At 46.7% G+C, this 26,170-nt stretch overlaps 1 protein-coding gene across 1 annotated transcript; it reads left to right on the top strand.

Moving 5' to 3' along the window:
* Positions 1-72: 72 nt before the first annotated feature.
* tbc1d4 (TBC1 domain family, member 4) lies at positions 73-26,170 on the top strand (the record flags this gene model as incomplete). Its single annotated transcript, XM_079230887.1, has 23 exons — positions 73-471; positions 6,466-6,594; positions 6,684-6,909; positions 7,972-8,216; positions 9,328-9,417; positions 9,874-9,978; positions 10,067-10,199; positions 10,333-10,424; positions 10,613-10,723; positions 11,596-11,718; positions 12,903-12,962; positions 14,840-15,072; positions 15,484-15,636; positions 17,691-17,848; positions 18,161-18,364; positions 19,901-20,062; positions 20,894-21,052; positions 21,136-21,236; positions 21,327-21,470; positions 23,435-23,594; positions 23,732-23,901; positions 25,216-25,392; positions 25,940-26,170. 23 exons carry the CDS (start codon positions 73-75, stop codon positions 26,168-26,170), a joined length of 3,765 nt encoding a protein of 1,254 aa, XP_079087013.1.

Here is a 26,170-nt window from a genome sequence, read left to right as displayed (position 1 = left end):
TGGGTACTTTTTTTTGTTGTATTATTGTTTTTAAAGTAGTATTTTAGTCCCCGCGTCGCTGTCAACGTCGACATGGAGAGCCCGGATGAGAGGGCGACCAGTCCCCCGAAGTCGGACCGCAGCTTCGCCCTCACCTACGTCGGCTGGTCCTCGCTGGACAGGCGGACCACGCTGCCCATGCTGCCGTGGCTGGTGGCGGAGATCCGCCGGAGGGGCGAGAGGGGCGACCTCGGCCCCGCGGTGCAGCCGAGGGAGGTCCAGCTGGTGCTCAACCCGCCCTTCGTGCGCTGCGTCCCGGCCAACAGCAGCAGCTCCTCGGTGTTCATATTCGAGCACAAGGCGCAGCTCGTCTCGCGCTTCATCCACAACAGCAACGACCTCTCCTACTTCGCTTATCTCATGCGGGGCCAGACCGACAACCCCGAGTCCGAGATGTCCTGTCACGTCTTCAGGGCCTGCGACCCCAACCAGGTAGGGGCCAACTCCCAAAACCACCGAGAGTTCCACACACTTATATACAGGTGACACAACGGCAGCTATAGCAGGAAGAGAGAGAGGCGTTGTGGAGGTGAGAACACTAGACTGAGAAAGTAGTGCAATGATAATGAGGGGATCAGTATGTAATGTCTGGATTATTGCACTTACGAATGGAGTTGTTTCTTTTGTGACATCATACTGCTATAGCAATATCTCATTTTAATGTTTTCCTGATATTCCAAAAAGTTATCTGTAAATCTGATGTCAGGATTTTCAGTGAGGCCCACCTGTTTGTTTACAGAGATGAATCTAGACTAGACTAAAGCCCATGTGCTGAAGGGCCTGACCAGAAATCTGCGTTTAGGTGACAGCTATGTCATTTAATCTCAAACACAGAGTAGATTAGTCACTAGTCCAAACACGTTTGCTTTGGTATTAAGTATTTAGGCCACCGGTCAGTCGGTGGGAATGATAAACGGAGCAACCCTGGATTTTGTTGTTGTTGTTGTTGTTGGCTAAATGAATCCATCTCTGTGCTTTTTCCCCTTTTGAGGGGATCAGACATCCTTCTGGTGGCTGTAGTGACAACAACTATCGGCACAGTATCGAGTCAGCACATTTACACACTGATCAGCATGCCACTCTTGAGTAATGAACCAAATGTGGTAAGCAGCCCCAAAAAAACAAAATCAGGAACTTGGGAGTAAGATATATATATATATATATATATATATATATATATATATATATATATATATATATATATATATATAAATAAGTGTGCAGTCATGTTTTTGTTGTCTGTTATTGTTTGTATGTCTTTGCTGAAATACAGTTTGGGGCGCAGTGTTTCAGGCGCTAACCTCTACAGTTGACAGCAGTGGCACTGTGTGAGTTTGCACTCGTGAATTAGAATTAGAGTATGAATATTTCTTTATATGAATACTTTCTGTCTTATTCATGAAATGTGCTGTACCTCTGTTACGTTATTCAGTCTGGTCACATGACATCTATTGCTTCTGTCCATCTGGGGAGAGGGATCCTCCTCTGTTGCTCTCCCTCAGGTTTTTTTCCCTGTGAAAGGGTTTTTACTATCTTTATTGGGGAGTTTTTCCTGATCCGATGTGAGGTCCCGGGACAGGGATGTCATGTGTACAGATTGTAAAGCCCTCCGAGGCAAACTTGTATTTGTGATGTTGGGCTATATAAAATAAACTGAATTGAACTGAACTCATAGGGGTCTGGGGTTTGTGCCACCTTTTGTATTCACCTGCTGAAAGATGAGCTGGAGTCTTACAACCCCGTCCACGTTATTCCTGTCTCCCCGAACAAAGACGGCGTCCCCTCACTGACATCCAGGGATGCTCACGTTCTGCATCGATCTCCAATCCGCCCCGCGCTGTGTCATGTTTCCTGTGGTATGTGCAGGCCCTTGGCTTCTCCTGCTGAAAGCCGAGAGCTGAAGGGGACACGCGTTCCAAGGCAGTGACTCTCCGCTGCCATCCAAATGCTTGCAGCAGTCATGGGGAGAGGCGTCTTGAACATACCTCAGTCGGCTTTATTACGCAACAACAAAAAAACTGGTTTGGCAGCCGGCGAGCGAACAAATGTGCAAGGTGGATCATGTGGAATGCACCGCCACGTGCAACACCCTGTTGCAGTCATTGTTAATGATTTGATTATTTCCCATGGCGCTATTATCTTTCATAGTACATGTAATAGTTCTCATTGGGCGTCGGTGGATTTTCTGTGTGTCCCAAATGAGTTTGAAGACATTCTTACTCTTTGCCTTGTTTCGGAGAGACAGGCATGTTTTTTTTAATATCTATTCTAGCATGCGGCCTGAGGAAAGACCTCTGGCACCTATCAATATGGTGTGAAAGGTTAAAAGTGAAGCTCTGTAGATCTTGTACAAGTGGGAGAAAGAAATTAAGTTTTAACAAGAACAATTGCGGACAAAGCACAGTCTCTATAGACATGCCATGTGTCTCTATGGATACACATGGAATCTCATTGCGTGCTTTCCTTTGTTTGAAAACTTCCTCGGCTTGAAATACAACTTGGGTTCTCGTCTGTTGTAAATGCGCCTCGTCCCGTCGTTAGCGGTTAAGCATGAGGTGCAGCCATTCTTTGCCATGACAACAGGCTCCACGTAACCTTTTTGCATTCAGAGTTTGACTGCAGCGTTTTACTCGGCTCAGCCTCTACGTCCCGAGTTAGACCATCATGACAGCGTGTGCACCAATTTCACTCTCAACTCCTCTCCGTTGTGCCGTTATCGAGGCAGCAACAGGGAGAGCCTGCTCAGTGTCAACCACAGTGTGGGTTACACCTCTGCTCCCACTTGGACCCAAACCACAGTGGAATCTCTCACTGTGGTCTCGTGGGTGCCGGTCATCATTCAGTGACATGTTGGGACACGAGGGATTTACAGGACTGCCCTATAGAAGTCTCAATCAGCGTTTAGTAAACTTTCCCTCTGCGTTCCCACATTCTTTGCTATTGAGAGGCGTTGATGAACTTTGTTGAGTCACAACTGTGCTCTCTTTGGTTAGCCAGGTCAGGTTGCCGTGATCATGGTCACGTTTCTTACACAACGAGGAACTATATTCTTATTCGCTGGTCATGATTTGATGAGAACGTGTTTAACCTGCAGTGCATCAGGAGCACATTGACTTTATTCATATGTTGACAAGTGTTCCATCCAAGTGAGGATTCCTGCCTTTCCCTCCGTATGCTTCAAGAGGCAGCTGACTTCATTTTATTTTGAGCTGAAATGCACGGTTTGCAAGTCACATGATGCAACTGTTTGTGAGAGTAAACTTAGCGGAGAGCCGACAGCTAATTTAATAACCAAAATATAATTTGCCTGGTTCTGAGTCGTACTGTTATAACATAGTAAAGACGCACACGCGGATCTTCCAGAGAAAAGGCGAGCGCGTCAGGACGATGTAAAGTACAGTTAATTTCTCTACTGTGTTGAAACATTTGAGATATTAAAGTATGACGTGAGCTTCTCGGCCATATCAAGGTGGCATAAGGGCCTTTGTGTTGAGTTGGGACATGAACTTTGTTACACCACAGTGCCCAGTTTGTGTTCAGGCAGATGGAAAAGCACTGGGAGGACGTCGTGGCTGTGGGGAAAACAGTAAGGAGCCTTTTGCAACCAATCCAGAGCTACAGCCACACAAAGACCGCTATGTTTAAAGCAACAGTATTTATACAGGTTATATACAAGCAACAGTAGGTGCCTATATTTCTTTTTGGCTTGTTGAGTTGAGCAGTTGAAAGTTGACATTTGGAGTTTGGACAAATAGCTGTAAATGTATTTTTGAATAACTTTGCAAAAACGTACAATTATTACTTTTAACGTAAAGAAAAGACAATGTCATCTTTGACTTGCTTCATTTCTGATATGAGGAATTACCTCCCAGGTCTTCCATCCGTATCTTAAACTCAATGATAACCTGTGTGTCTCTAAAGGAAGTCTCTGTAGACATGGTGTGTGCGAGTGTGTCGGGGTCACCAGCGGGGTTTGGTTTAATGGTGTCGGCGAGGGCAACAGAACTATGTGGCCAGCTTCTGTTTGACCAGATATTATTAAGGCCGATTGTTGGTTTGACACGCCGAGGTGTCGCCGTGCAGTGAGAGTAGCCTCTCCTCGAGGACTCCACCCGTTCTGAGGGGCTTTCCTCGTGTTGGTTCTCTCCTAAGCTCTAAAGCTGCTGCTGTTTGTAGACCGGCTTTAGATCACAGATCATGTTTGATAAAGCCGGGCAATGATGGGTGAAGGTTGGATGTAAAAAACAGTTTAAAGAAGCGTCGGAGTGGGAGGCTATGTTTGAATAGATTTCCTGTGGGGGGTGACCAGCTCCTCTCCTGCCTGGGCCTGTTTCCACCCAAGGATTAAGCACCTTTTACTGGCTCTGTATTAGGTTGACTCCAAATAATTAATCAGATCAAATGGTGCTGTGGCGTCATCTTACTCATGTATAATCCAGCATGGCCCTTAAAAGTTAAGATGGCGCTGTTAGTTTATTTTCCTGCAACTGTGATTCTCGGCGACCAAGGCCTCTGCATTACCAAGGCCTCTGCATTACCAAGGCCTCTGCATTACCAAGGCCTCTGCATTACCAAGGCCTCTGCATTACCAAGGCCTCTGCATTACCAAGGCCTCTGCATTACCAAGGCCTCGTAGTGTCGGTGTCGGATGTGTTTTTGGAGATCAGACTTCAGAGCAGCGTCTTTCAAATTCATCTTTCACCCTTTAATACAGGGGTGCCCAATAGGTCGATCGCGATCGACCGGTCGCATTGCCATTTAAAAAATCGATCGACAAAACCTACCCCTCAATGTGCAAATGAATGTTCGGTCGCTTGAATGTTTTCCCCGACTTCCTTAATTACCGCTGCATAATACACCATCAAGCATTCTGCGCTCCAATGCTAAACATGAAAGAGATCATGGATGTGGCAACGAAGATCGCCTATTTGAGCGAGAGCTCTTCAAAGACGGCTGTTTCCTTGATCTTGTAGCCAAAACTGGGCACCCGAAATATTTAGCGGTTTGCTGCAGCAGAATGTGAGATTAGCCGCGGACAGACACACACACTCACTCACTCACAGGTGCTTCTTACGGACGCTTGTACACACACACACACACACACACACGACCATAGGATCCTCCTGGCGGGTATGATGACAATTACACGGGTCAGTTTTGTTGGAGCGGACAGATGGCGGCGTGTGTATGAACAACCACCCACCACCTGCCCTGCTTCCTCATCTCAATGCAGCCCTCTGTCACAGCTCTTCCCCGGGGGAAGGCAGGCACTTGGAAAAACGGGACTTTTAAAATAGCTCGTGCAGCAGTACGGCATATTTAATCCCTCTAGTGTCCCATAAATAAACTGGCCTCTGTTAAAAAGTAGGATGTTTGTATTTTATTTACAATCAGTCCTTTCCTGTTCTGCCTGCCCTCCCGCTTCTATGCTGTTGTTCTGGTCACACCTCTGAAGTCACACCAATATTGTTACATAACTTCCCTCCTCGGTCCACAAAATGAATATATTTGCTCAACAGTCAGTTGGCAACTCTTATCAAATAGCCGCTGTTTGTTTTAGCGCTCATTGTTGTCATAACCAGGGTATTTGACCGACCTTGACCGGGGCCCTTGTTCTCGCTTTTTAGCGAGCCGGACCTCAGGGGCCGTCAGTCCCATTGTTTCTGAGAAAGTGAAGGTTGACTGTGAAAGTTGAAAGAGCCTCTTGACTGAATGATGGACTGCCTTTTTAAATTCCCAAGTATTGCTTCAGAGTGCGCTTTGAAAGGCGTACCTTTTCTGTCGTGACTTGTTTGGCCGTTTTTTTTCCCCTGACTGCAAATTACCGAAAAACAGACACGGTGGAAGTGACACACACACACACACACACACACACACACACACACACACACACACACACACACACACACACTGAAACAGAAACGGGCTCAGTGACCTTCAGGGCTCTGAGGCCTTCCAGCCCTTTGTTGTGTCCTCTGTCCCATAGAGTGCAGGCGTTTCCTGTCTCCTAACCCACTTCTGTTACCGATGTAGTGTTTGGTCTGTTGACTAGTGTTAGTTCAAATATTGTGCCTTTTTTTTCTTTCTTCTAGCCTTGAGTTATTTAAAGTCACAACATGACGTCGGGTCATGGTATTTGTTAATCAAAACAAGTTCTCGTGTGAACTGCTCCTGACATCCAAGCATAGTTTCCCTTGTTCTATTTTGACAGTGAAAAGGGTTTTTGCAAATGATGTTATTGTATCCGTCTCAGTAGTGTTGAGTTAGGTTATTCTCCTCTGTGGAGTCGTGTAGGAAGCGCTGCAGAGAAAAAGCTCCTCTGGCGTTTGGTTCCAGTTCGCTTCCCTTTCCTCCTTCGTTACGCTTCTCCTCGTTAATGTCTTCCTCTTTGTCATATCTCACTCTGTCCCCTCTCTTTTCCTCCAGGTCCCGGAGGTGATCAGCAGCATTCGCCAGGTGTCCAAATCGGCCTTAAAGGGAGACGCCAAGCCCAAACAGGAAGCCGACGAGGCCTTCTACAACTCCCAGAAGTTTGAAGTGCTTTACTGTGGCAAGGTAGACGTGAAAGTGCTCCTTACGCAATGAAGTGTTTTTTCATTTGATTTCGGCGACTTGTATTAATGCTGCTGAATAAAAACATCCAGGTGACAGTTCTGCTCAAAAAGGCCCCAGCCACCCTCGTCGATGACTGCATCGACAAGTTCCGCCTGCATGAGGTCGAGCGCAAGCGCCTGCGGCTGCTCAGCGGCCAGCGGGGGTCCACAGAGGGCGCCCCCGTGGACTTCCTCATTGGGGGAGAAGGAGACCCCCTCTCCTCGGCTCTGAACGAGAGCGTAGAAGACACGGAAGAAGTGGAGGGCGTGATTGGAGGTGAGAGGATTTTATCTGCAACACAACAATCGGTCAAAGTAGCGGCGCTTGTCATGTCTAATGTCAACTGACCACCAGGGGGCGACTCCTCTGGTTGTAAAATGACCACTTCTTGATTTATTCCCGTAGTAATTAAACATGAGTTTATGTCTCAATCTCTAGTTTCAAGTCTTCTTCAAAACAGCATGACGTTCATTTAGTAACTCATGGCCCATTGAGAGTGAAACCAGAAAGCAGAGTATGCTTTTTGGGGCAGGGCTACCTTGTGATTGACAGGTAGCTACCGCTACCAGAGCCGTATACGATGTCTCTACGTCACTCCAATTGTGGTCACTTTCGTTCATTGTTTGCAAAAAGTCTAGACTTCCATATTCCAAGATGGCGACATGCGAAACGCCAAACTCAAGGATTCAAGACATCAATCCACAAACACAGGGCTGACGTCACGACAACTACGTCCACTTCTTCTACACAGTCTGTGGTTCTTCATTCTACAGCAGAATCACCACACGGCAAGCTAGCTGAAAGGGCTAAAAGCCTTTCAAAAAGTCAAGTTTGAATTCAAACAAACATGTAATTTGTTTAATTTTCCTTTGAACACAACCCATGAAGCGTAACGCGTGAGTCTGAGATACAAGGAGCTGTGACGTCACATGAAGTGCGTGGCCAGAGATGTCAGAGTGTCTTACCCTTCAGTGCAGTTTTTAAGTCGACAAACGCTTTAATTATGTCAACGACGATAGAGAACCAAAAGTACGTCCTCAGATGTTTCTGTGTTTTCATCATCCAATCAGAACGTCTGTCCTCCTGCATGTTCTTCTCTTAGCTTAGCTTAGCTGATCAATATGGCCCAGGTCCAGCTGACTGTGAATTTAAGGAACATCCTCTGCTGGACCACAAGGAAAACCAGTCCGTTGCGCTTATAAACTGTGAATTTTGAATTCCGGCATGTAACTCATTACAATTTGAATACATAATTTGTTCCCAAGTTCAAATAGATATTAGATAAGAAGCGACCTCATTAACGAGGTGGGTGAAAACACGGCCTCTGTGTGTTTCCAGGTAAAAACCTGTCCAACAGCACCAGTCAGAGCAGCCTGCGAGGAGCGTTCCCCGAGTGCATCCTGGAGGACTCCGGCTTCGAGGAGCCCCAGGAGTTCCGCTCGCGCTGCAGCAGCCTGGCCGGCAGCCTGCAGAGGAAGCCGGGGGACGGCGTCCTGCTGGTCCCCGCACGCCGCCGACACTCGAGCGCCCCGAACCACGTCCAGCCGTCGGACTCGGACAAGAACCGCACCATGCTCTTCCAGGTAGAGGACATTTAAGGAGAAGTAATGATGAGCGTGGTTTCAGAGTGGGCCCCTGGGGGTGGGGGGTTCTTATCTCTGAGTCCAGATAGCCGGGGCTGAGGAGCTTTATCCTAACGGCAATGTACTCGCATTATAAGAGAGCAGCTTTGTTATTGAGTGCTTAGTTTGCACCCGAGTGCCTTGCCAGGACCCGGGGGTCTATTATATTTAAATTACCGTACAGATGGACATTTGTACTGAGCTGTAGTGATATGTCATACTCTTTGGATTTACTCCAAAATTGCAGTGGAGGTTAGGTTTATTGGACACTAAATATAATCCCTTTGTCAATGAGATAGATGGAGGTTTTCTATGCCTCTGTGCCATGAATATAAATAATAATGTTTCCCACTCTCCTGAACGGGACGTCTCAGGGACACTTTGAGCCAATTTGATCAAATTTGGCACAAAAACATCTACTTGGACTCCCAAGTTGAACTGATTCTGGAGGTCAAAGATCACCGTGACCTCACAAAAGACACGTTTTTGTCCACAATTCATATGCTAATTATGACAATTTCACACAACTGCACACTAGTTTCCTAGTTTCTTAATTCATATGTTGTCTAAATGTTCTTTTTTACTTTATGTTATTATTATCTGTATCACTTTATGTTATTATTATCTGTATCACTTTATTTTGGACGGGAGGGAAACGTACTTTCAAATCTTCTCTATGTTTGCACAAATGGAAGAATTGACATTAAATCTGACTTTGATAATAAGCTGGTGAATGCATGGCTTTTTGGACAGACGGCAACTTGGTCGGACGCGAGGCCGCCACTCTGTGAGGGGCCAGCTGCTCACCAAGCTATTTTTTATAAACTAGAGCACAGCGCTCAATATGATACTCCACATAGCAGTCAATTGTGGGGAAAATCGTTGGTGCAGATTTAGTGACCTGGATTTTGAGAGCGCGCTTTTATCCATGTCATTGAACGGGTCTCGGGAATAGTGACAGTGAGATCGCCTTTGCCTTTAAGTAAACAGTGTGGCGACGTTCTGGTTTTGTGTGTCTGTATGTGGGCTCGCATGAATCTGTCTGACCCTGATGTACGTTTGTGTTTCGCAGGTCGGACGTTTTGAGGTGAATCTCATAAGTCCGGACAGTAAAACAGTGGTGCTGGAGAAGAACTTCAAAGATATCTCCTCGTGCTGTCAGGTTGGTTTATTTTTACACTCAAAGCTTCTCTTCTTCTGTCTCTGCTGCCGTCTGAGCAGTAAGATAAGCTCGGGCTGATCTTATGCATTTCTTTCCCTCTGCACATCTAATGCATCACTGCCTGCCTTTACAGCACAGCACGCCTTCTATTTTCATTTCATTCTGGCGTCTTTATCAGGGATGTAAAAAAATTATTTTTTACTGCACAACGTAATCTCATTTCTTTAAATAGACATCCAGCATAAAGATGATGTTTCGCTTGAGCAAAGTGGTATTTCCACTAACTTAATGGAGAACGGAAGTGGAGGCTGCAAAGAGCCATTATGGTGTCAGTGACACTCAGTTTTTTCATTGAGTTGCAGCTCAGTGATTCGCATCGCCGGACTGAATGCAGAGATCCAACAGTATGGTCTCAACAGCTGTGATTCATGCTAGCTTTCCCGCTTTGTGACGCAGGGTGTCAAGCAGTCCGACCACTTTGGGTTCATCTGCCGCGACCAATCCGAGGCCGGCCCCGGTCAGTACGTGTGCTACGTTTTCCAGTGTGCCAGCGAGTCGCTGGTGAGTCACGCAGACCGTTACTCCACCCTCCCTTTCCGAAACCCGACACTCGTGGTTTTAAATCCGTGCCGCCTGGTCTCGTCATCAGGTGGATGAGGTGATGCTGACCCTGAAGCAGGCCTTCACCACAGCGGCAGCCTTGCAGAGCAACAAGACCCAGATCCAGCTATGCGAAGCCTGCCCCATGCACGACCTGCACAAGCTCTGCGAGCGGATCGAAGGTGAGCCCCCGGGAGCTCGGGCGCTCCCGCCGGCCTGACTCATGGCGGTGTCGGGATGCGTGGTGGCTTTATCTTCTCCGAGTCCACGCCACATGAAAGGGAGTCTGATTCTCAGTTCCTCTTCTGTTTCCAGGTCTCTACCCACCCAGAGCAAAGCTGGCGATCCAAAAATATCTCTCCCAGCTGACTGACAATGAGCAGGCCGAGATTTTTGAGCGAGTTCAGGTAAGGTTAGCTCTGCCTGCTTTATTATCTGAAGACTGTGTGATGTATTGACAGTGTTTTTGTGATTAATTTCTAGAGACAGGGTTTTCTTATTTATTATTTCTTTTGCATCTGCTTCAAAGCGGTGCTTTTTTTTTCTCCTTCTTCTCCATCTTGTGTTTTAAGAGTTTGTGTATCCATGTCTGCAGAGACTGAAGCCCGGGTCGGACCAGGAGGAGAACGAGCTGGTGGTTCTCCACCTGAGGCAGCTCTGTGGAAGCAAGCAGAAGTCCCACCTGCACATCGGAGAGGCCCCGCAGGTAGAGGCCTAACCTGCAGACGCTGAGAGAACATCTCAGTCAGTTAGAGATTTTATTTCTTTAACTTTGCTAGAGAACCGAAGATGCAACATTTTCACGATAATCAAAATCAAATGTAGTCGTGCGAATGCCTGAAACACTTCAAAGGGGCTTTAAACAGCCTTGAAATTTGAGAAAAGTTTGTTTAGAAAAAGTGATTTAGTTTTATTTGCAGAAAAGCGAAGAATTTCATGTCTCTCAAGGCCCTCTGAACCTCTGTGTACAAGTAGTTATTCTTTTTTTGTGGCTGCAGTTTTTAAACAGACAAGGCCACAGAAAAGATCAGGTTAAAAAAAAAAGAAGCAAAGAAAATCGACATGATTGTACAAAACAAGAAAGTTTGAGTCCTTGAATTCTAACACGGGAGTCAAACAGGGTTTTTCTATCTGAGTGATTTGTAAGGTTGCATAGAAAGTGTTCGGATACTTCCGATGGCTGCTTTTGATGCCAAAGGCTCAGCTTTTCAGCTCTTTGCTTCCACCTTAAACGTTAAGGTCACCACAGTATAATGTGCCTCCAAAGAACTAAGCTGCTTATCAATTGACTGGCGGTTACATTCAGTGAGTTTCTGCGGGGAAAGCATTGCCATTGGAGTATGAAAGGGTAGTGGAGTATTACTTTAGCATGATGGAGCCTGAGGGCCTGTGTGTTTTAATGGGACCATTCAAATGGCAGAACACCAACAATAGATCCAGTGTTGTGGTTTTGCTACACAGTCTGTGTGCTGCAGGCTCACACACTGACAGTCCCATGTTTTTATTTGTTTAATTCTCTGATTCTTTCCTCTGCCCATTATTATTATTATTATTATTATTATTATCATCGCCTCACAGAATGCAGCCAACAGCTCGTCGGCAGGAGACGGCACGGCCACAAGCAGTCGCTTCAAACTCGACATCCTCAAGAACAAGGCTCGCACCTCGCTCACCAGCTCCCTGGAGAACATCTTCGCGAGGGTGGGTCACAGGAAAAGGGTCTTTCATTTTCTCTCCCTTGTAATTCAGTGTCCTGCTGTTATTTTATCTACCACGGGCGATAGCCAATGTGTCTTGAACTTGCATTCTCTCTAATGGCCAGTAGGGTGCTACTCCTCTGATTGTATAGAAGTCTATGAGAAAATGTCTCTACTTCTCTCTGGATTTATTCCCTCAGTAAACATTGTAAATGTATGTCTCCATCTCTAGTTTCAAGTCTTCTTCAATACAGCATGATGTTCATTTAGTAAGTTATGGTCATTTAGAGTCAAACAGACCATAAAGCAGGGGATGCTTTAGGGCGGGGCTACAGGGTGATTGACAGGTCGCTACCGGAGCCTTACAACGTCTCTACGTCACTCTTCCTCAGTTCAAATATGGTAACTTCTGATAATTGCAAAAAGCCAAGATGTCGACTGCCAAATGGCCGACCTCAAGGCTTCATAACATCAGTCCACATCATGACGACTACGTCCACTCCTTACATACACTCCTTGGTCCTGTTCTTGGGAACGCGACATCTCAGGTACACCTGGATGGAATTTCCTCTAGTTTGGCGAGAAAAAACTTCTGATCAGATCTGATCTGATCAGAATGTGATGCTCAAAGGTCACTGTGACTTCACAAAACACACTTAGGCAGATGATGTTTTGGACAGACTGCAACCGGACTGGTTGGCGGAAACAACCGCGGGCCGGGAATCTAGTCCTCTCTGTCTCTAAATGTAATCTCTGAATCTTAATCCCGAACGTAGCCACTGTACTGTCTACCTTATTTATTTATTTATTTATTTATTTATTTATTTATTTATGTCTGTCTGTGTGTACTAGTTGCTGTTGCTATTTCTGTGTCATTGTCATCCAGGGGATTTGGATTGACCCATATCTGCCAGTGAGACAGCCGAATAATTCCGTAGTCGACGGATCCAGACAATCTGAGACCTCTGCGGCCATCTGTTATTGTCTCAGAGGCTGTTAATGTTATTAAGTCTGGAAATGTTAGTTCTCTATGATTTTTGAGTCACCGTTTTTCTGCCTTCTGCCCGTTCTGTCACGAGCGATCGGTACACTATTGAAAAAGGATTGAACACATGTAAACATGTTGAACGTGATAAACATGTTTTTATTCATCCGGTTTAATTGTGTGTAACCATCCTCTGTCCCCAGGGTGCCAGCCGGATGCGGGGCCGTCTGGGAAGCATGGGAAGCATCAGCAGCTTTGAAAGGGTAAGTGTCCTCAAGGGGTTAACGCGAGAATTCCCAGAACTTCACTCGAGGGGCTCTGGGAATTCTCACTTTTGACCCTGTGGCTTTTACGTTATATTCCATCTCTGTCCTGCACGACAGGCCTTCACTTTAATCAGTGTCAGTAGCAGGAGGCGGCCGACGTTGCTTTTCTCACGTGGAGAACATGGTTCTGCAAAAAGACGGAACTGTGTCGGTGGACCGTTTGGGGCAGTCGGCTCCACCGCTGTGCAGAATGTAGTGGAGCGAGTGTGAGATGTCGTCCCTCTGACTCCCCATCGGTCATAACGGGTTACTCCACCGATGTGGGCGTCGCACACCTGGAACGCAGAATAAGAGACAAAGGATCCGTCCGGCCCATTCTCCTGAAGGCGATACCTCAGGAACGAGTGTAGGGAAAAGACAGCCCTCAAGGATGGACTGATGAGAATTTGGAGGTCAAAGGTCAAGGTCACTGTGATCGCACGAAAACACATTTCTGGGCCATATAACTCATGAATTCATATGCAAGTTATGACAATTACCCACACACATCTAATATGATATGATTACGAAGTCATGGGTTTGCGGAGGCGTACAACCGCAAGTCGGCGATTCCAAGCGGCCATCTCTCCGTTTCTGAAGAGTGAACCCAAAAACCTCCATTCTCTCTACTGACCAGCAGGGGGCGACTCCTCTGGTTGCAAAAATAAGTCTCATTCTATAGAAGTCTATGAGAAAAACTTCTCTTGATTTATTCCTACAGTAAACATGACTTCATGTCTCAATCTCTAGTTTCAAGTCTTCAATACAACATGATGTTCATTTAGTAAATAAACCATAAAGCGGAGTGTGCTTCAGGGCGGGGTTATTCCACACAATTTGGTAGTTAATTCTCAAACTAGAGAGATTCTATTAAGCCGCTCTTACTGCCACCGAATCCACCAATACCGGCTGTTCAATCGGTTATACTCCCAACGACACAGACGGCCCTGTCAAGTGACGAGTTGTAGGTTGTTGTTTGCAAAATGGCGAGCATATCCTGCATGTGCAAGGAGGAACTGGCGTCTCCCCTTTGGCCCTCTGTGTGACAGAAGAGTGGTTTCCCCTGCGATTCGGGGATTGTGTTGGGATTCCGACGTCGAGCAGGAAACTGGAGTCAGGAAGTCCAGCTGAGCCCCGCCTTCTTCAGCCTGAACTGCTGAGTCACTTCATCTTGTCTTCCAGTCAGCTGACATGATGTGCACGGCGTCAACAGGCCGGAGGACCTTTTCCAACCAGAGACCTTGGAGAGAGGGACAGTAGCTCTATCCGCCCTGCAGTTAGCATTGTGTGTGTGTATTGAAAGCAGCAGCACACATGTTGCTTAATATGAAGGGGAGGTCCATACGAGCAGGGAGGGAGATTGGAGGGTTTTTAATGTGGCGTTTGAGCCCCTCAGGTCCTCCCCACCAATCAGCGTGTGCCGCCGTGAGTCACAGGACGCTGCACATTAGCATACAATAGATATGGGAGTTGTGCTGCCAGTGAGGCAACTCCATGAGAGTTAAACCTGGAACGCTGTCTGGCTCTCGGTAAGTGTCTGTAACTTGAGTAATCTAGGAGGTGTTTTATATGGAGAAGGGTTACCAGCCGTGTGTGGTTTGACTTCCAAAAGGTATTTAATGGGATTATTGTTGCTGCTTCAGCCGAGGTTATTGAGCTGCGTAGCTCTGCAGAATATCTGAGAGGGATTTGTTTTCATGCACCATCGTGTCACTGTTTGACTCTGTCATCCAGCCGTGCAGCCGGACGCGTCAGGATAGAAAGTCTCACAGTGTACATGGCTGTGAGAGGTTTTCAGCTATGCACTGACATCTTGCATTCTGTCCCCCTTTCAGCAGGATGAGGAGTCGCCCGGTCACTCCCCTCCCGGCTCCCCTCCCGCTTTCCCCGAAGACGGCAACGGCGGCGGCGACCCGGAAGCCGGCCTGCAGTTCCGCCGGCGTGCCCACACCTTCAGCCATCCACCTGTGAAGAAGCGCATCTCCTTCGAGGGCCAGCCGGCCGGCCAGAGCAGACAGGCGCCGCTGCGCAGACAGCAGTCCGTCAACCCCGAGCTGCTGCAGAGCAGGTAACGGCAGAGAGAAGCCATCCGTGGACGATGTGCATCTCTTAGTGATGTTGCAGGAGTGGAAGTGAATTCTACAAAAAAAGAGGTTCTACGTTTTGTTTGACGATGTATCTAATGCTAACTTTCCCCCACACAAATCTGAACCCGTTGCTTTTCTTTGAATCGGTTCAAAGCCAACTAAATATTGAGTTAACCTTGTGATGTACGCACAGACAATGTAATCTATTTGCAGCGCTCTTTCCCCACCTCCCGCTCCACTGTACCCGAACAATGGCGTCGCGGGTTTCCTGCCACTGTTTTGACCCCCACATGTGTTCCCCCAGCGTGTCTCTGTGCTCCCACCAGAGCCCCATTCTCTTTGTGTAACGCTTGTTCTGTTTCTGTATTTGTGGACACGTTCGGCTCGCCCAGGCCCGCGGCGGTCTCGAGAACGCGCAGCGTCTCGGAGAGCGAGTCCACCTTCGGCCTCCCCTCCTCCTTCTCCGCCCCCACTTTCCTGAAAAGCATTTACCAGGGCTCGCTGGGCTCCCTGAGCTCCCTGGCAGACAGTGGGAGCCTCAAGAGGTGAGAGAGGGGGTGCAGCCAGACCCCCCCTACTTTGACCCACACGGCCGAGGGTCTTTGCTGGGACGGACGGGGGTAGCCGTTTAAATGTTGGCTGTCACAAACCCTTTTAACACGCCGCTTTTTTCTGTCGCTGTATCTTGGTTCTTTTTTTATCCACAACAACCTTTTTTTTTTATGGTGAAAAAATACTTTCCAGCCGTTTCTTTTTATTCCCACCATGGTCTCTGCTGCTGGACCCGCCCTCTTCCGGTTTCTCTCAGAAAGACGAGGGGATGCTGATACACCTCTTGTTGTATTTGCATGTGGTATTGCAGGCTTTTTAAAAAATATTTTTGCACGGCAAAACTGTATTTAACCTGGATTTACGGCCTTTTATTAACCTCTTCCTCATCACATCACCTCTTCCTGACCGGCGCTACCCACGATGCCTCGGGAACTCCGAAGCATCGCGCCCGACTCCTCAGTTCAGCGGCGTGTTTACTTTGAAAGGTTGCTGTTAATGTTCAGCTGCACTAATCTGTATGTTCGAGACACGCGCTGACACACTCTACCAGGTGTCTGCATGGCAGAATGTAAAGGTCAACATTTGCATTATGAATGAGATTCAGTGGAGCAGGGATTGTAAAATGCCATTCCCGCAGGATGTTTTTCCTCAGACAGCCATCCAACCCTGCTTTTGTTAATAATGCAGTAAAATGCAATTGAATATATATATATATATATATATATATATATATATATATATATATATATATATATATATATATATATATATATATATATATATATATTTAAAGAGCAGGTTAAAAAGAGTATTTCGATGTGAATAAGCCGACATAGTCACAGGTTGCTGTCTTTTTCACTTCATGGCTTTTAAACGTAATAAGAGGGAACGTGTCAAGTGAGGGATTATAATCCCGTATGTTCAGAGCCGCTGTGAGAGTAAACAACATGGTCTCGGTGACATTTGCCCCAACAAAGAGCGCTTCCTGTTTTTCCGCTGTGCACACGATGAGACGGGCGCCCGCCGTGCTGACCAAGCGGATTATCTGCTGGAGCCGCGGAGCCTGGTTCTGTAACGGAGGAGACATGCCATTTGACCTTGTCACTTCAGTTTATTTCAGTTTTTTCACGTTCAACAGCCTCGGTGTGTAAATATACCACCTTCACTCGTAAAAAAACCCACACACACAAAGAAGAAAAAGTTGGTGCCAGGATGTCTCAATGTTTTCTTAATAAATGTGTAACATGTCATTTCACTGGTTGCTCAGCAACTGCAACGCATTATGCGCTGCAATATTTATTTATTTCACATAAATGTCACATTTATTGTATTTATTCCTACTAATTTGTTGTATTAGTAGCAGTTGAAAGCAGTAAAACAACCCAACATGCCAAAGAATGCAGACACTTTCTTTCTTTCTGCTGCTGGACTAAACATGCCGTGTGGGTAATTGCATCGTGCATCATGCTGCTGCCTACCTTTTCATTCCATGCTCGAAAGTGAACTTTCCACATACGAGTACGCACTTCGTTGCGCAATAACGTCGTTAAAATGGGACCATTTTATTTTATTTTTTAACCTGCCAAGTTCCCTCTGCAGACAAAGTCTTCTTTTGTCTGGTTGTTGGCAGGCGGAAATTTATGTCTCGGATAAATGTGAAACATAAATAACTTGAAACGGCCAACGTGAAGCTGCTCAGTAACCAGCTGTTCTCCACTAACAAAAGACTTTTTCCAGAAAAACCCGACGGGGAACGCATGTGCCTCAGCTGTGGCCGTCTGTGTGGCTGATGTCATGATGTCATTGCACCTAACAACTCTCCCTTCTGCCCCAATAACATGGACTCAGTCGATGCCCCGTGCATGTTTCCATCACTATGTTTTGACCAGTTCCCATCAGCTCAGAGTTTGCTGATGGGAACCGTGTGCGTGTGTGTGTGTGTGTGTGTGTGTGTGAAAAGTTGCTGATAGAGTGTTAGCGCAAGGCGACACCTGACTCTTTCACCGGGCGTCCGTGACGCTCTCTCCTCTCCTCTCCTCTCTCGTAGCAATGGGGAAGGCAAGAGGAGGACCCTGTCCGCCTGCAGCGGCGACTCGGTGAGCGGGGGCCTCCCTGCGACCCCACGCAGGGTCTCCTGGAGACAGAAGATCTTCCTGAGGGTCGCCTCGCCCATGAACAGGCCGACCGCCTCGATGCAGCACCCAGGTCCGGTAACGCAATCCCTCCACGCACTCTGAGTAATCCACACGCGCATAGAAAATGAGGACATTTGATTCTTGTGGAAAGATTCGGACACGGGGGAAAGCGGTAAGGGCCGAGAGGAAAGAGGCATTTTCCCACTGATAACGGAGCTTGTGGGCCTCGTACCTGTTCTCATGGCTGAGCTGAAACGCGTAGCCAGCCGATTATCCCCAGATCCACATCTTAGCCCCACAAGCTCACTTTAGATTCACATCTAAATATTGCGACATTAAGAGAGGTATATTTTCTTCACGTGCGTTCTGTTTGATGTTTCAGACCACCATGACGGCAGGGAGCTGTTGCCCCTCTCTCCTCGATCCGTCCTGGACCCTCTGGGGCGTCTGCTGCACCCGGCGGGCGACCCCCTTTCCGGGGAGAGGCCTAAGAGGACGGGGGCCGACTACCGGGTCCTCTGGAAGACCGCCATCCACCAGCAGATCCTGCTGCTGCGCATGGAGAAGGAGAACCAGAGACTGGAGGGTGAGTTGAGTTGTACTGCTGTGCACATGAAGGACGATGACAGGATGAATCCTCCCTTTGGTCACATAAGGGACAAATATCTCCCCAATATGGAGAACATATGAGGACTCTTCAGCGCATTGGTTTCTCTGGAGACACTGGTGGTATTTAAGAATTGTCACGGGGCTGTCCATGCTGAAACCTCACACTGGGCCTTATTGTTAGGATATTTATTACAGTGGGTAACTTCTACTCCTCCCCTCCCCCTATCATGAAAGTTTTACACCCGCGGCCTCGTTGTTCCCCGCTGCAGCTTTACGAGCGCCGGCTCCTCCTCGCGCCGGCGTCTGTTTATTTTGAGAGGTCGAATGTTGCCATCTCGGTCGGAGGTTGTGGAGCGGAGGCTATATTTAGTGTCGGTGTTGCGTATGCACGCAGTTATGAACACACGCAGAAATGCAAACGCACGCAAGCGCTCAGTGGGTTTAAGGGCACGTATGAGGACAAAACAACTGTGATGGACGAAAAAACATTTGTCAATATTGCCCTCTAATGGCCCAAGTTATTAAGGGTGTTTCCCAGAATGAATTTTAGCACTCTGTTTCTTTTTTTTTCTTTTTTTTCTCCTACCCTCACAAGCACTCGTCTATAAACAGGAAGTTAGTGTGCAAGAGGAGGAATGGAGAGGAAGTAGAGGCCATTCGGGACACTTCATTAGCTACTGTATTATCAAAACATGCATCTTCACAGTGAAGTAAATAAACCACACGTTGTAAATGTGGTATAGAGTCTCAGACCATGACGTCAGATTTATGCAATAAAGCCTTGCTCTCAGAGAAGTACATGGCCTTTATATTATATTAAATTATACTACTGTTACATATGTATAATATACTATTTTATATTACTATACTATGTTATGTTATATTCCTACACTATTTTATTCTATATTCCTATACTATTTTATATATATTACTATAATGCACTATATTAGAATATATTCTATTCGATACCAACACATCTCTTTCCCTTTGTTTGTTATCATGACACAATGCTGGTCTGAGGACCTAACTGAGAATAAGCCTTTTCAATAGAAGGTAAGCGATATAAAAGCAGCCCCTGGGATCCCGGCAGACGGATGTTTTGCATGGTTTCGGGTGTTGGTTTATTATATTCCTTCAATTCCAGCTTCCTTTGTTTGCATGTTCAGGGCCGATGGTGCGTTCATGGTGTTTTTGTTGTACCTCTATCCCACTGCCTTGATGTAGCCGCCAGCATAATAGAGATGGATCTTTACTGTTCATGTGGGTAGTGTGGCTTTTGTGTTTACACCGCAGGCTTTCCATGGCAACTGGTGACAAACGGTGCGAGGCACTGTCTCCACACTCATATCTGCCCGTGGTACAAAAGTTCCCTAAGCACAGCTCCTCCTTTTGGTACCCTTTGGTTCTTGATCTTCTGGTGCGATCAATAGACTCTTAATTGACAAAAATCATGTTGAATATGTTCTTTTGTCTCTCTCTTTTTCTTTCCTTTGTCCCGGTGATTGTGTTGCAGCGAGCAGGGATGAGCTGCACATCCGCAAGATGAAGCTGAACTACCAGGAAGTGGGCCAGTGCTCCAAAGAGGCGCATGCATTGTGGGAGAGAAAGCTGACGGCCCCGGGCAGAACGACGGTCCCGCAGGACAAGGAGGAGGTGTGTCGCGCTCTCCGCCAGGGTGAGAGACGGGCGCTTGTTTTAAAGACAGGGTTCTTAAGTTAATGAAACCCTGTGAATATAACTCTTTGAACATAAATTTGTGTCATATATCTGTATGTTGGATTGAATTTATGGTTGACACGATTAACTGACGATGCTTTTGAAGTGTTGCATGGCTGTTTGATTGCTTTGTTTTCTTATTTTTACTTATTTACCTGATTACATTTTTTATTTGTTTTCTTCCTTATGGCCCACTTGGCCAGATGCATGGTTAATTCCTTACATTCCTTCTTACTTTTGAAGGTTGTTTGTTTGTTAAACTGTAAAAATGCCTAAATAAAATATCAAGTATAATTTTTTTTTTTTTTTTTAAAAGACCGGTTTCTTACGGTCATGGAGAACCTGGAAAAGTCATGGAATTTTAAAATAGTTATTTCCAGGCCTGGAAATTAAATTAAATCCCAAAAGTGTTGTAAAGTCATGTAAATGTGTTATATTCATGTGTTCATGCCGTTCATTTACACTGAGTTTGAAATAATTAATATGCTTTTAAAAGAAAGACTCTCCAAATATAAGCAGGCATACAAACAGGCATCTATAAATGTTTATTCTTTTAATCAAACTATTGTCTCATTCATTTGTGTCATTTAAGGTTTACTGCATGCTTTGTATTCTCATTGTTAATTTAAATACTACAGTTACTCACTTTTACATGTTTACACCCAGATTTCACTAAATGTTTGGTCATGGAAATGTGGTTTAAAGTCATGGAAACCCAGAGAATGTGTCTGAACCAACGCGCTCGTGCATTTGGTGCGTCTGTGGATATTGACTGAGTGTTTGTGTGCAGGCGTTCCCAAGAGCCGGCGCGGTGAGGTCTGGCTCCTCCTGTCCCACCAGCACCGGCTGCGTCACCGGCTGCCCCAGCGCCAGCAAGCCCCGGACACGCCCTACCAAGACCTGCTGAAGCAGCTCACCGCGCAGCAGCATTCCATCCTGGTGGATCTAGGTGGGCACACGGCTGAGGCCCTCCTTCCTCTGTTTGTTTGTAAATGTTCAGATGTAAATGTTCTCTCTGTCCTCCCCGCTCAGGCCGGACCTTCCCCACCCACCAGTACTTCTCGGCCCAGCTGGGCGCAGGGCAGCTCTCCCTCTACAACCTCCTGAAAGCCTATTCTCTCATGGATACAGAGGTACACACTGTAACCTTGTTTCCTTTCCCTGCCGTAGTGTGGTGAATATTCTGACAGTGAGAGTACATTCTCTGTGTGTGCACCACTCAGGTCGGCTACTGCCAGGGCATCAGCTTCCTGGCCGGAGTGCTGCTGCTGCACCTGAGCGAGGACCAGGCCTTCGACATGCTGAAGTTCCTCATGTACGACCTCGGCATCCGGCAGCAGTTCAGACCCGACATGGTCTCTCTGCAGGTGGGTACCCGGATGGACTGTGACACTACGAGGGATCATTTGCAGCTGCGGAGTCGTCTGCGATAATATTTAGGGATCGCATCAGACGTCGTTACTCCTTGCACCAATATTCAAATTACTAACTTCACCCACCAGATAGTTTGGTACACAGGCCCATCTGAGGAGGAGTCGATGGAATCTATTTGGAAAAGGACAGGCACTTTTAAAAAAGTCCATTGCAGCTGATTGGATGAACCATCCGCCAATCAAACTTTGGGAAAAGAGAGAAGAACATATTTTTTCATCGGAAAAAAATCCTTCAGTGTCGTTCTTTGCGCTTCTTTAATTGAAGAAATACTCTCCAGTTCTGATAGAAGTGATGCTACTGCAGCATCTACGCTATCTTGTGTTGTTTAGAACAAACAGCCCAGACACATTTCAATATGCATTCTCATAACTAACGCATTACCTGACGCCTGACCAGATGGATGGTCATTTAATATGTGATCCCATGATTCTCTCTTGATCTCATGACATCGTGAGACTCCAGCTCCTGTGCTGTGTAAATCAATCAGAGCTTCAACCGGACAGTCGAATAATAAAGAAGTGTCCACTAGACCAGCGGTCCACAACCTTTTTTGCGCCACGGATCTGTTTTGTATCAGACAATATTTTCACGGTGTTGGCGATTAAATATGACGTAAAAAAATGATACGACCGGCATAAAAACTATTATGAAGTGCTTAAAAATACAACTCACCATTACGCCGAATTAGTGGGAGCCCTGAGCTTGTTTCTCTGCAAGGAGCCGGGTCGGAGTGATGGGAGACTCACAAAGACAGGATGTTGGAAATGGAGGCAGGTTTTTAGAGCTTTTTTGGCGATCTCAGGATATTCTGCCTTGATTTTTAGACCAGAACACCGGCAGAGTTGAAACAGCCTTTTCAGTTTCGTTTTTGGGGTAACGTATCACGTAATCTCATGACATGTGTCAAGAGGCTCAGACGCACAGACGGATGTATGCGGTCATTTTTCAAAAGAAAACATCTTCCAACTTCTTTTTTTAATTATAATTTTTTCTTCACATTCATTCTTTCTGTGCGGCCCGGTACCAAGGGACCCACGGCCCGGTACCGGTGGTCGGGGGCCGCTGCACTAGACCATTCGGTACAGAGGAAAGTGACATCCTCCAAACATTATAGCCACTGTGACTAGAAGGGCGAAGACTGCTTTAGTTTACCAAGTTAAAATATGTTCTCAATAAAATATACAGAATAATATGAGCATTTTGTTTTGGTAATAATAAAAGAGCTCTAATCACATAAAAACTCCACACAGTGGCTTTAACTTTAATGTGTTAAATGTTATAATGCATGGGAGTGACAACCCCACTGGACTCTACTGTTGACGTTGTGGCTGTCATCTGCCGGCTGTAAAAGGCAGTTAGTTAGCAACAGAGGTCTCCACCTCTTATGCAAACCACCCCTTTGTGCACGCTCTGTTGGCTTCTGTTAAACATCAGCTGACCTCGACCGAGGGCGTGGTAATGTGTAATCTCTCAGGTAAGCGTTTAGCCGAGCGGCTCTGCTCTCCTGAGGACTAATTCCAGAGGTTTGCCCAAAGCGAGGGGCAACCCGTTAGCTCAGCGCGAGGAGGTAAAAGTGTGACTCGTCTTCCTTGTAACAGTCAGGAAATTGTAAGACTGATAACCGTCTAATTTTAACTTCTGCTTCTCTCATTCTGTGGCGTTGTGGCACGCAGGAGCACTGTAGCACATTGTTGTCTGAGCAGGCCCTGAATGCAACAATGCTGAAGCAGCTTCCTGCCAGGGTGAACGATCCTCTGCCAGCTAATAATTATCAGACTGCTCTGTTCCCTTCAGATCCAGATATTCCAGTTGTGTGTGTGTGTGTGTGTGTGTGTGTGTGTGTGCGTGTGCGTGCGTGTTTATACCCGGGCTCACTTGCCTCTGTGTCTCCTCCCAGGTTCAGATGTACCAGCTCTCCAGACTGCTGCACGACTACCACCGCGACCTGTACAACCACTTGGAGGAGCACGAGATCGGCCCGAGCCTCTACGCGGCGCCGTGGTTCCTCACCCTCTTCGCCTCACAGTTCCCGCTCAACTTCGTGTCCCGCGTCTTCGGTACGTTCCCGGGAATAACGGCTCCCTGGGTTATCGCTCGCACGCAAATGCCTCGTCCGGCCCTGTGAGAAGTGGCAGCTCGGAGGAAAAAAAAGTGTGTTTAAACGTTTGGTGTTTTTATTTGCGTGTGTTTTCAGATTTCGTATTTGTCCAAGGGACCGGGGTGATCTTCAAAGTGGCTCTCTGTCTGCTGAGCAGCCATGAGGGGGAGATAGTGGAGTGTGACAGCTTCGAGAGCATCGTGGACTATCTGAAAACTACACTTCCCGCCCTCACTCAGGCCCAGATGGAGCAGACCATTGCCAAGGTACAGAGTGGGACGTTGAAATGGTTTGATAACTGGCACAATGACGCACGTGATCGTGATGCTACTTCTGCACGAGTGGCCACATCACCCCCCGTCTTCACTGCAGTGGTACAGTGCACCGAGATGCACCATGCAAGGCACGGTCTCAAGGAGGATTCTTATTGAGACATAGTATCGGATGACAAATAAAAAATAGCATTTTGATTCCATGTGTTTTTATAAGTGGTGACACCGAGTATTCAATGATCCGATGGAATCCGGTGGACTCAACACGCATATAGAAACATGTATTTTAGTTTAAATTAGATTAGGGTTAGGTTTGATCTGCTCTGTGTCAGTGCTACGGACCAAACCACACACACACACACACACACACACACACACACACACACAGGCGGTCCATTTGTCTCAGACAACAGCTAAACAAGAGTAACAAGTAACTCTGCCAAAACTTTTTTTTACAGTTTTTCTATAGATGCATATCTTAAAGCGGCAGTACACCCCATATGCCCCAAAATACATAACCATCCTCTTACCTGTAGTGCTATTTATCAATCTGGATTGTTTTGATGTGACCCAGTGTTGGAGGTATCGACCGTAGAGACGTCTGCCTTCTCTCCAACATAATGGGGCAAACAAATATATCAATTCAACAGCAAACTATTGATCATGAGCCACAGACTTATTTTCTTTCAACCGTAAATCCTCCATGAAACTGCTCACGAGGTCTGTGGATCATCTGGAGTTCATGGTCATGATGTCTGGACAGAGACATTGTTGTTGAGTTTTTCAAACGAGCGATAACTTCCCCACAACAATCTAGATTGATAAATGGCACTACAGGTACGAGGAGAAGTATGTGTTTCTGATTTTGGGGTGAACTGTCCCTTTTTAAATAGAAGGGAATCATTGACCAATCAGATACGACTATGTCGATTAGTCAAGGGTACACGTCGCATACCTCCTGGCTGCTGGATGCATGTTTTTCAATCCAATTTCAACCCCTCGAGTATCAACACAATAGTTTACTTTTTGAAAAACTTCAACTCACTGAGTAAACTGGGCCTTTATTGTCCTGCAGAGTAACGGTAGAGGTTGCCAGTGTTGTATATTTATATTTTGTCATTGAATCCCAGTACTTCCCCAGACAGTGTGTGGCTCTCAACCCCAAATCCATGTGTTCTTACTGAAGATGTAAAGCTTTCAAGTCACAGACTCACCCTTTTTAAACTCTCTACACAGACTCCTGTAGCCTCCTTCCGGTTTCCTCTTGTTAACCGAGCCTGATGACTGTTGTACCCCGGTGTTTGCCAGGTGATGGAGATGGACATCTCCAAGCAGCTGCACGCGTACGAGGTGGAGTACCACGTCCTGCAGGATGAGATGCTGGAGGCCGGGCCGCTGCCTGACGACTCCGACCGGCTCGACAAACTGGAAAAGACCAGCGTGCAGCTGAAGAAACAGAACATGGACCTGCTGGAGAAACTTCAGGTAGGGAAGGGAGGAATCGCACTCGGCAGTTATTACTAATTAGTTATTATTAGGATTTGTTTTGGGGGAAACAGCAGCAAATGTAATAGGGTATTGTTAAGTTTAATGACAGATCGTTGAGGGAGCCACGCTGATGCCGCTGGTAATGCCTCAGACTGCCCGTAGATGGCACTAAAATACAAGTTAAAAACCATGAAAATGATGGGAAGACAAAGAGCTCGAACACTTTAGGGTTCTCCGAATCCTCCTGACATTTTCTACGAGTTGTTTGTGAATCTGCGCAGCGGGACTGGTGAGGTCACACCAGGTGTTCCTCACATCAAAGAGGGTCAAAGAGGTATTGAGCTGCTCCCGTATCTGCTGTGACGAAGAAGAAATAGTGGACTCTTGCTGCAACATCTTACAAGTGAATTATGCTGTCAGGCTGGATTCCACGTGAACTACATGCCGACTTCTAGCGGAAGTTCTCCGAATCCGTAGCTTCTGTGCTTGTTGTTTGTTTACCCCCGCCTGTACTCACTGAGGCACGACCTCTCTGTTCCTCCAGGCTGCGCGGCAGAAGATCCAGACGCTGGAGACGAGCGTGGAGAGCTTCCTGTCTCGGGAGAGCAAAATGAAGCACATGATTCGCACTCTGGAGCAGGAGAGGGCAGCTCACCAGAAGACCATCGAACGCATGCGCTCGTGCCTTCCCCCGGACGCCCTGACAGATGTGGAGATGACCCAGATCAAGACGGGGCCCAACGGGAAAGCCAAAACTGCAGCAAAGAAGCCCTGA

The sequence above is a fragment of the Taurulus bubalis genome, assembly GCF_910589615.1.
Source record: "Taurulus bubalis genome assembly, chromosome: 15".
NCBI classification, from domain to species: Eukaryota; Metazoa; Chordata; class Actinopteri; order Perciformes; family Cottidae; genus Taurulus; species Taurulus bubalis.
This window is presented reverse-complemented; position numbering and strand designations above follow the sequence as displayed.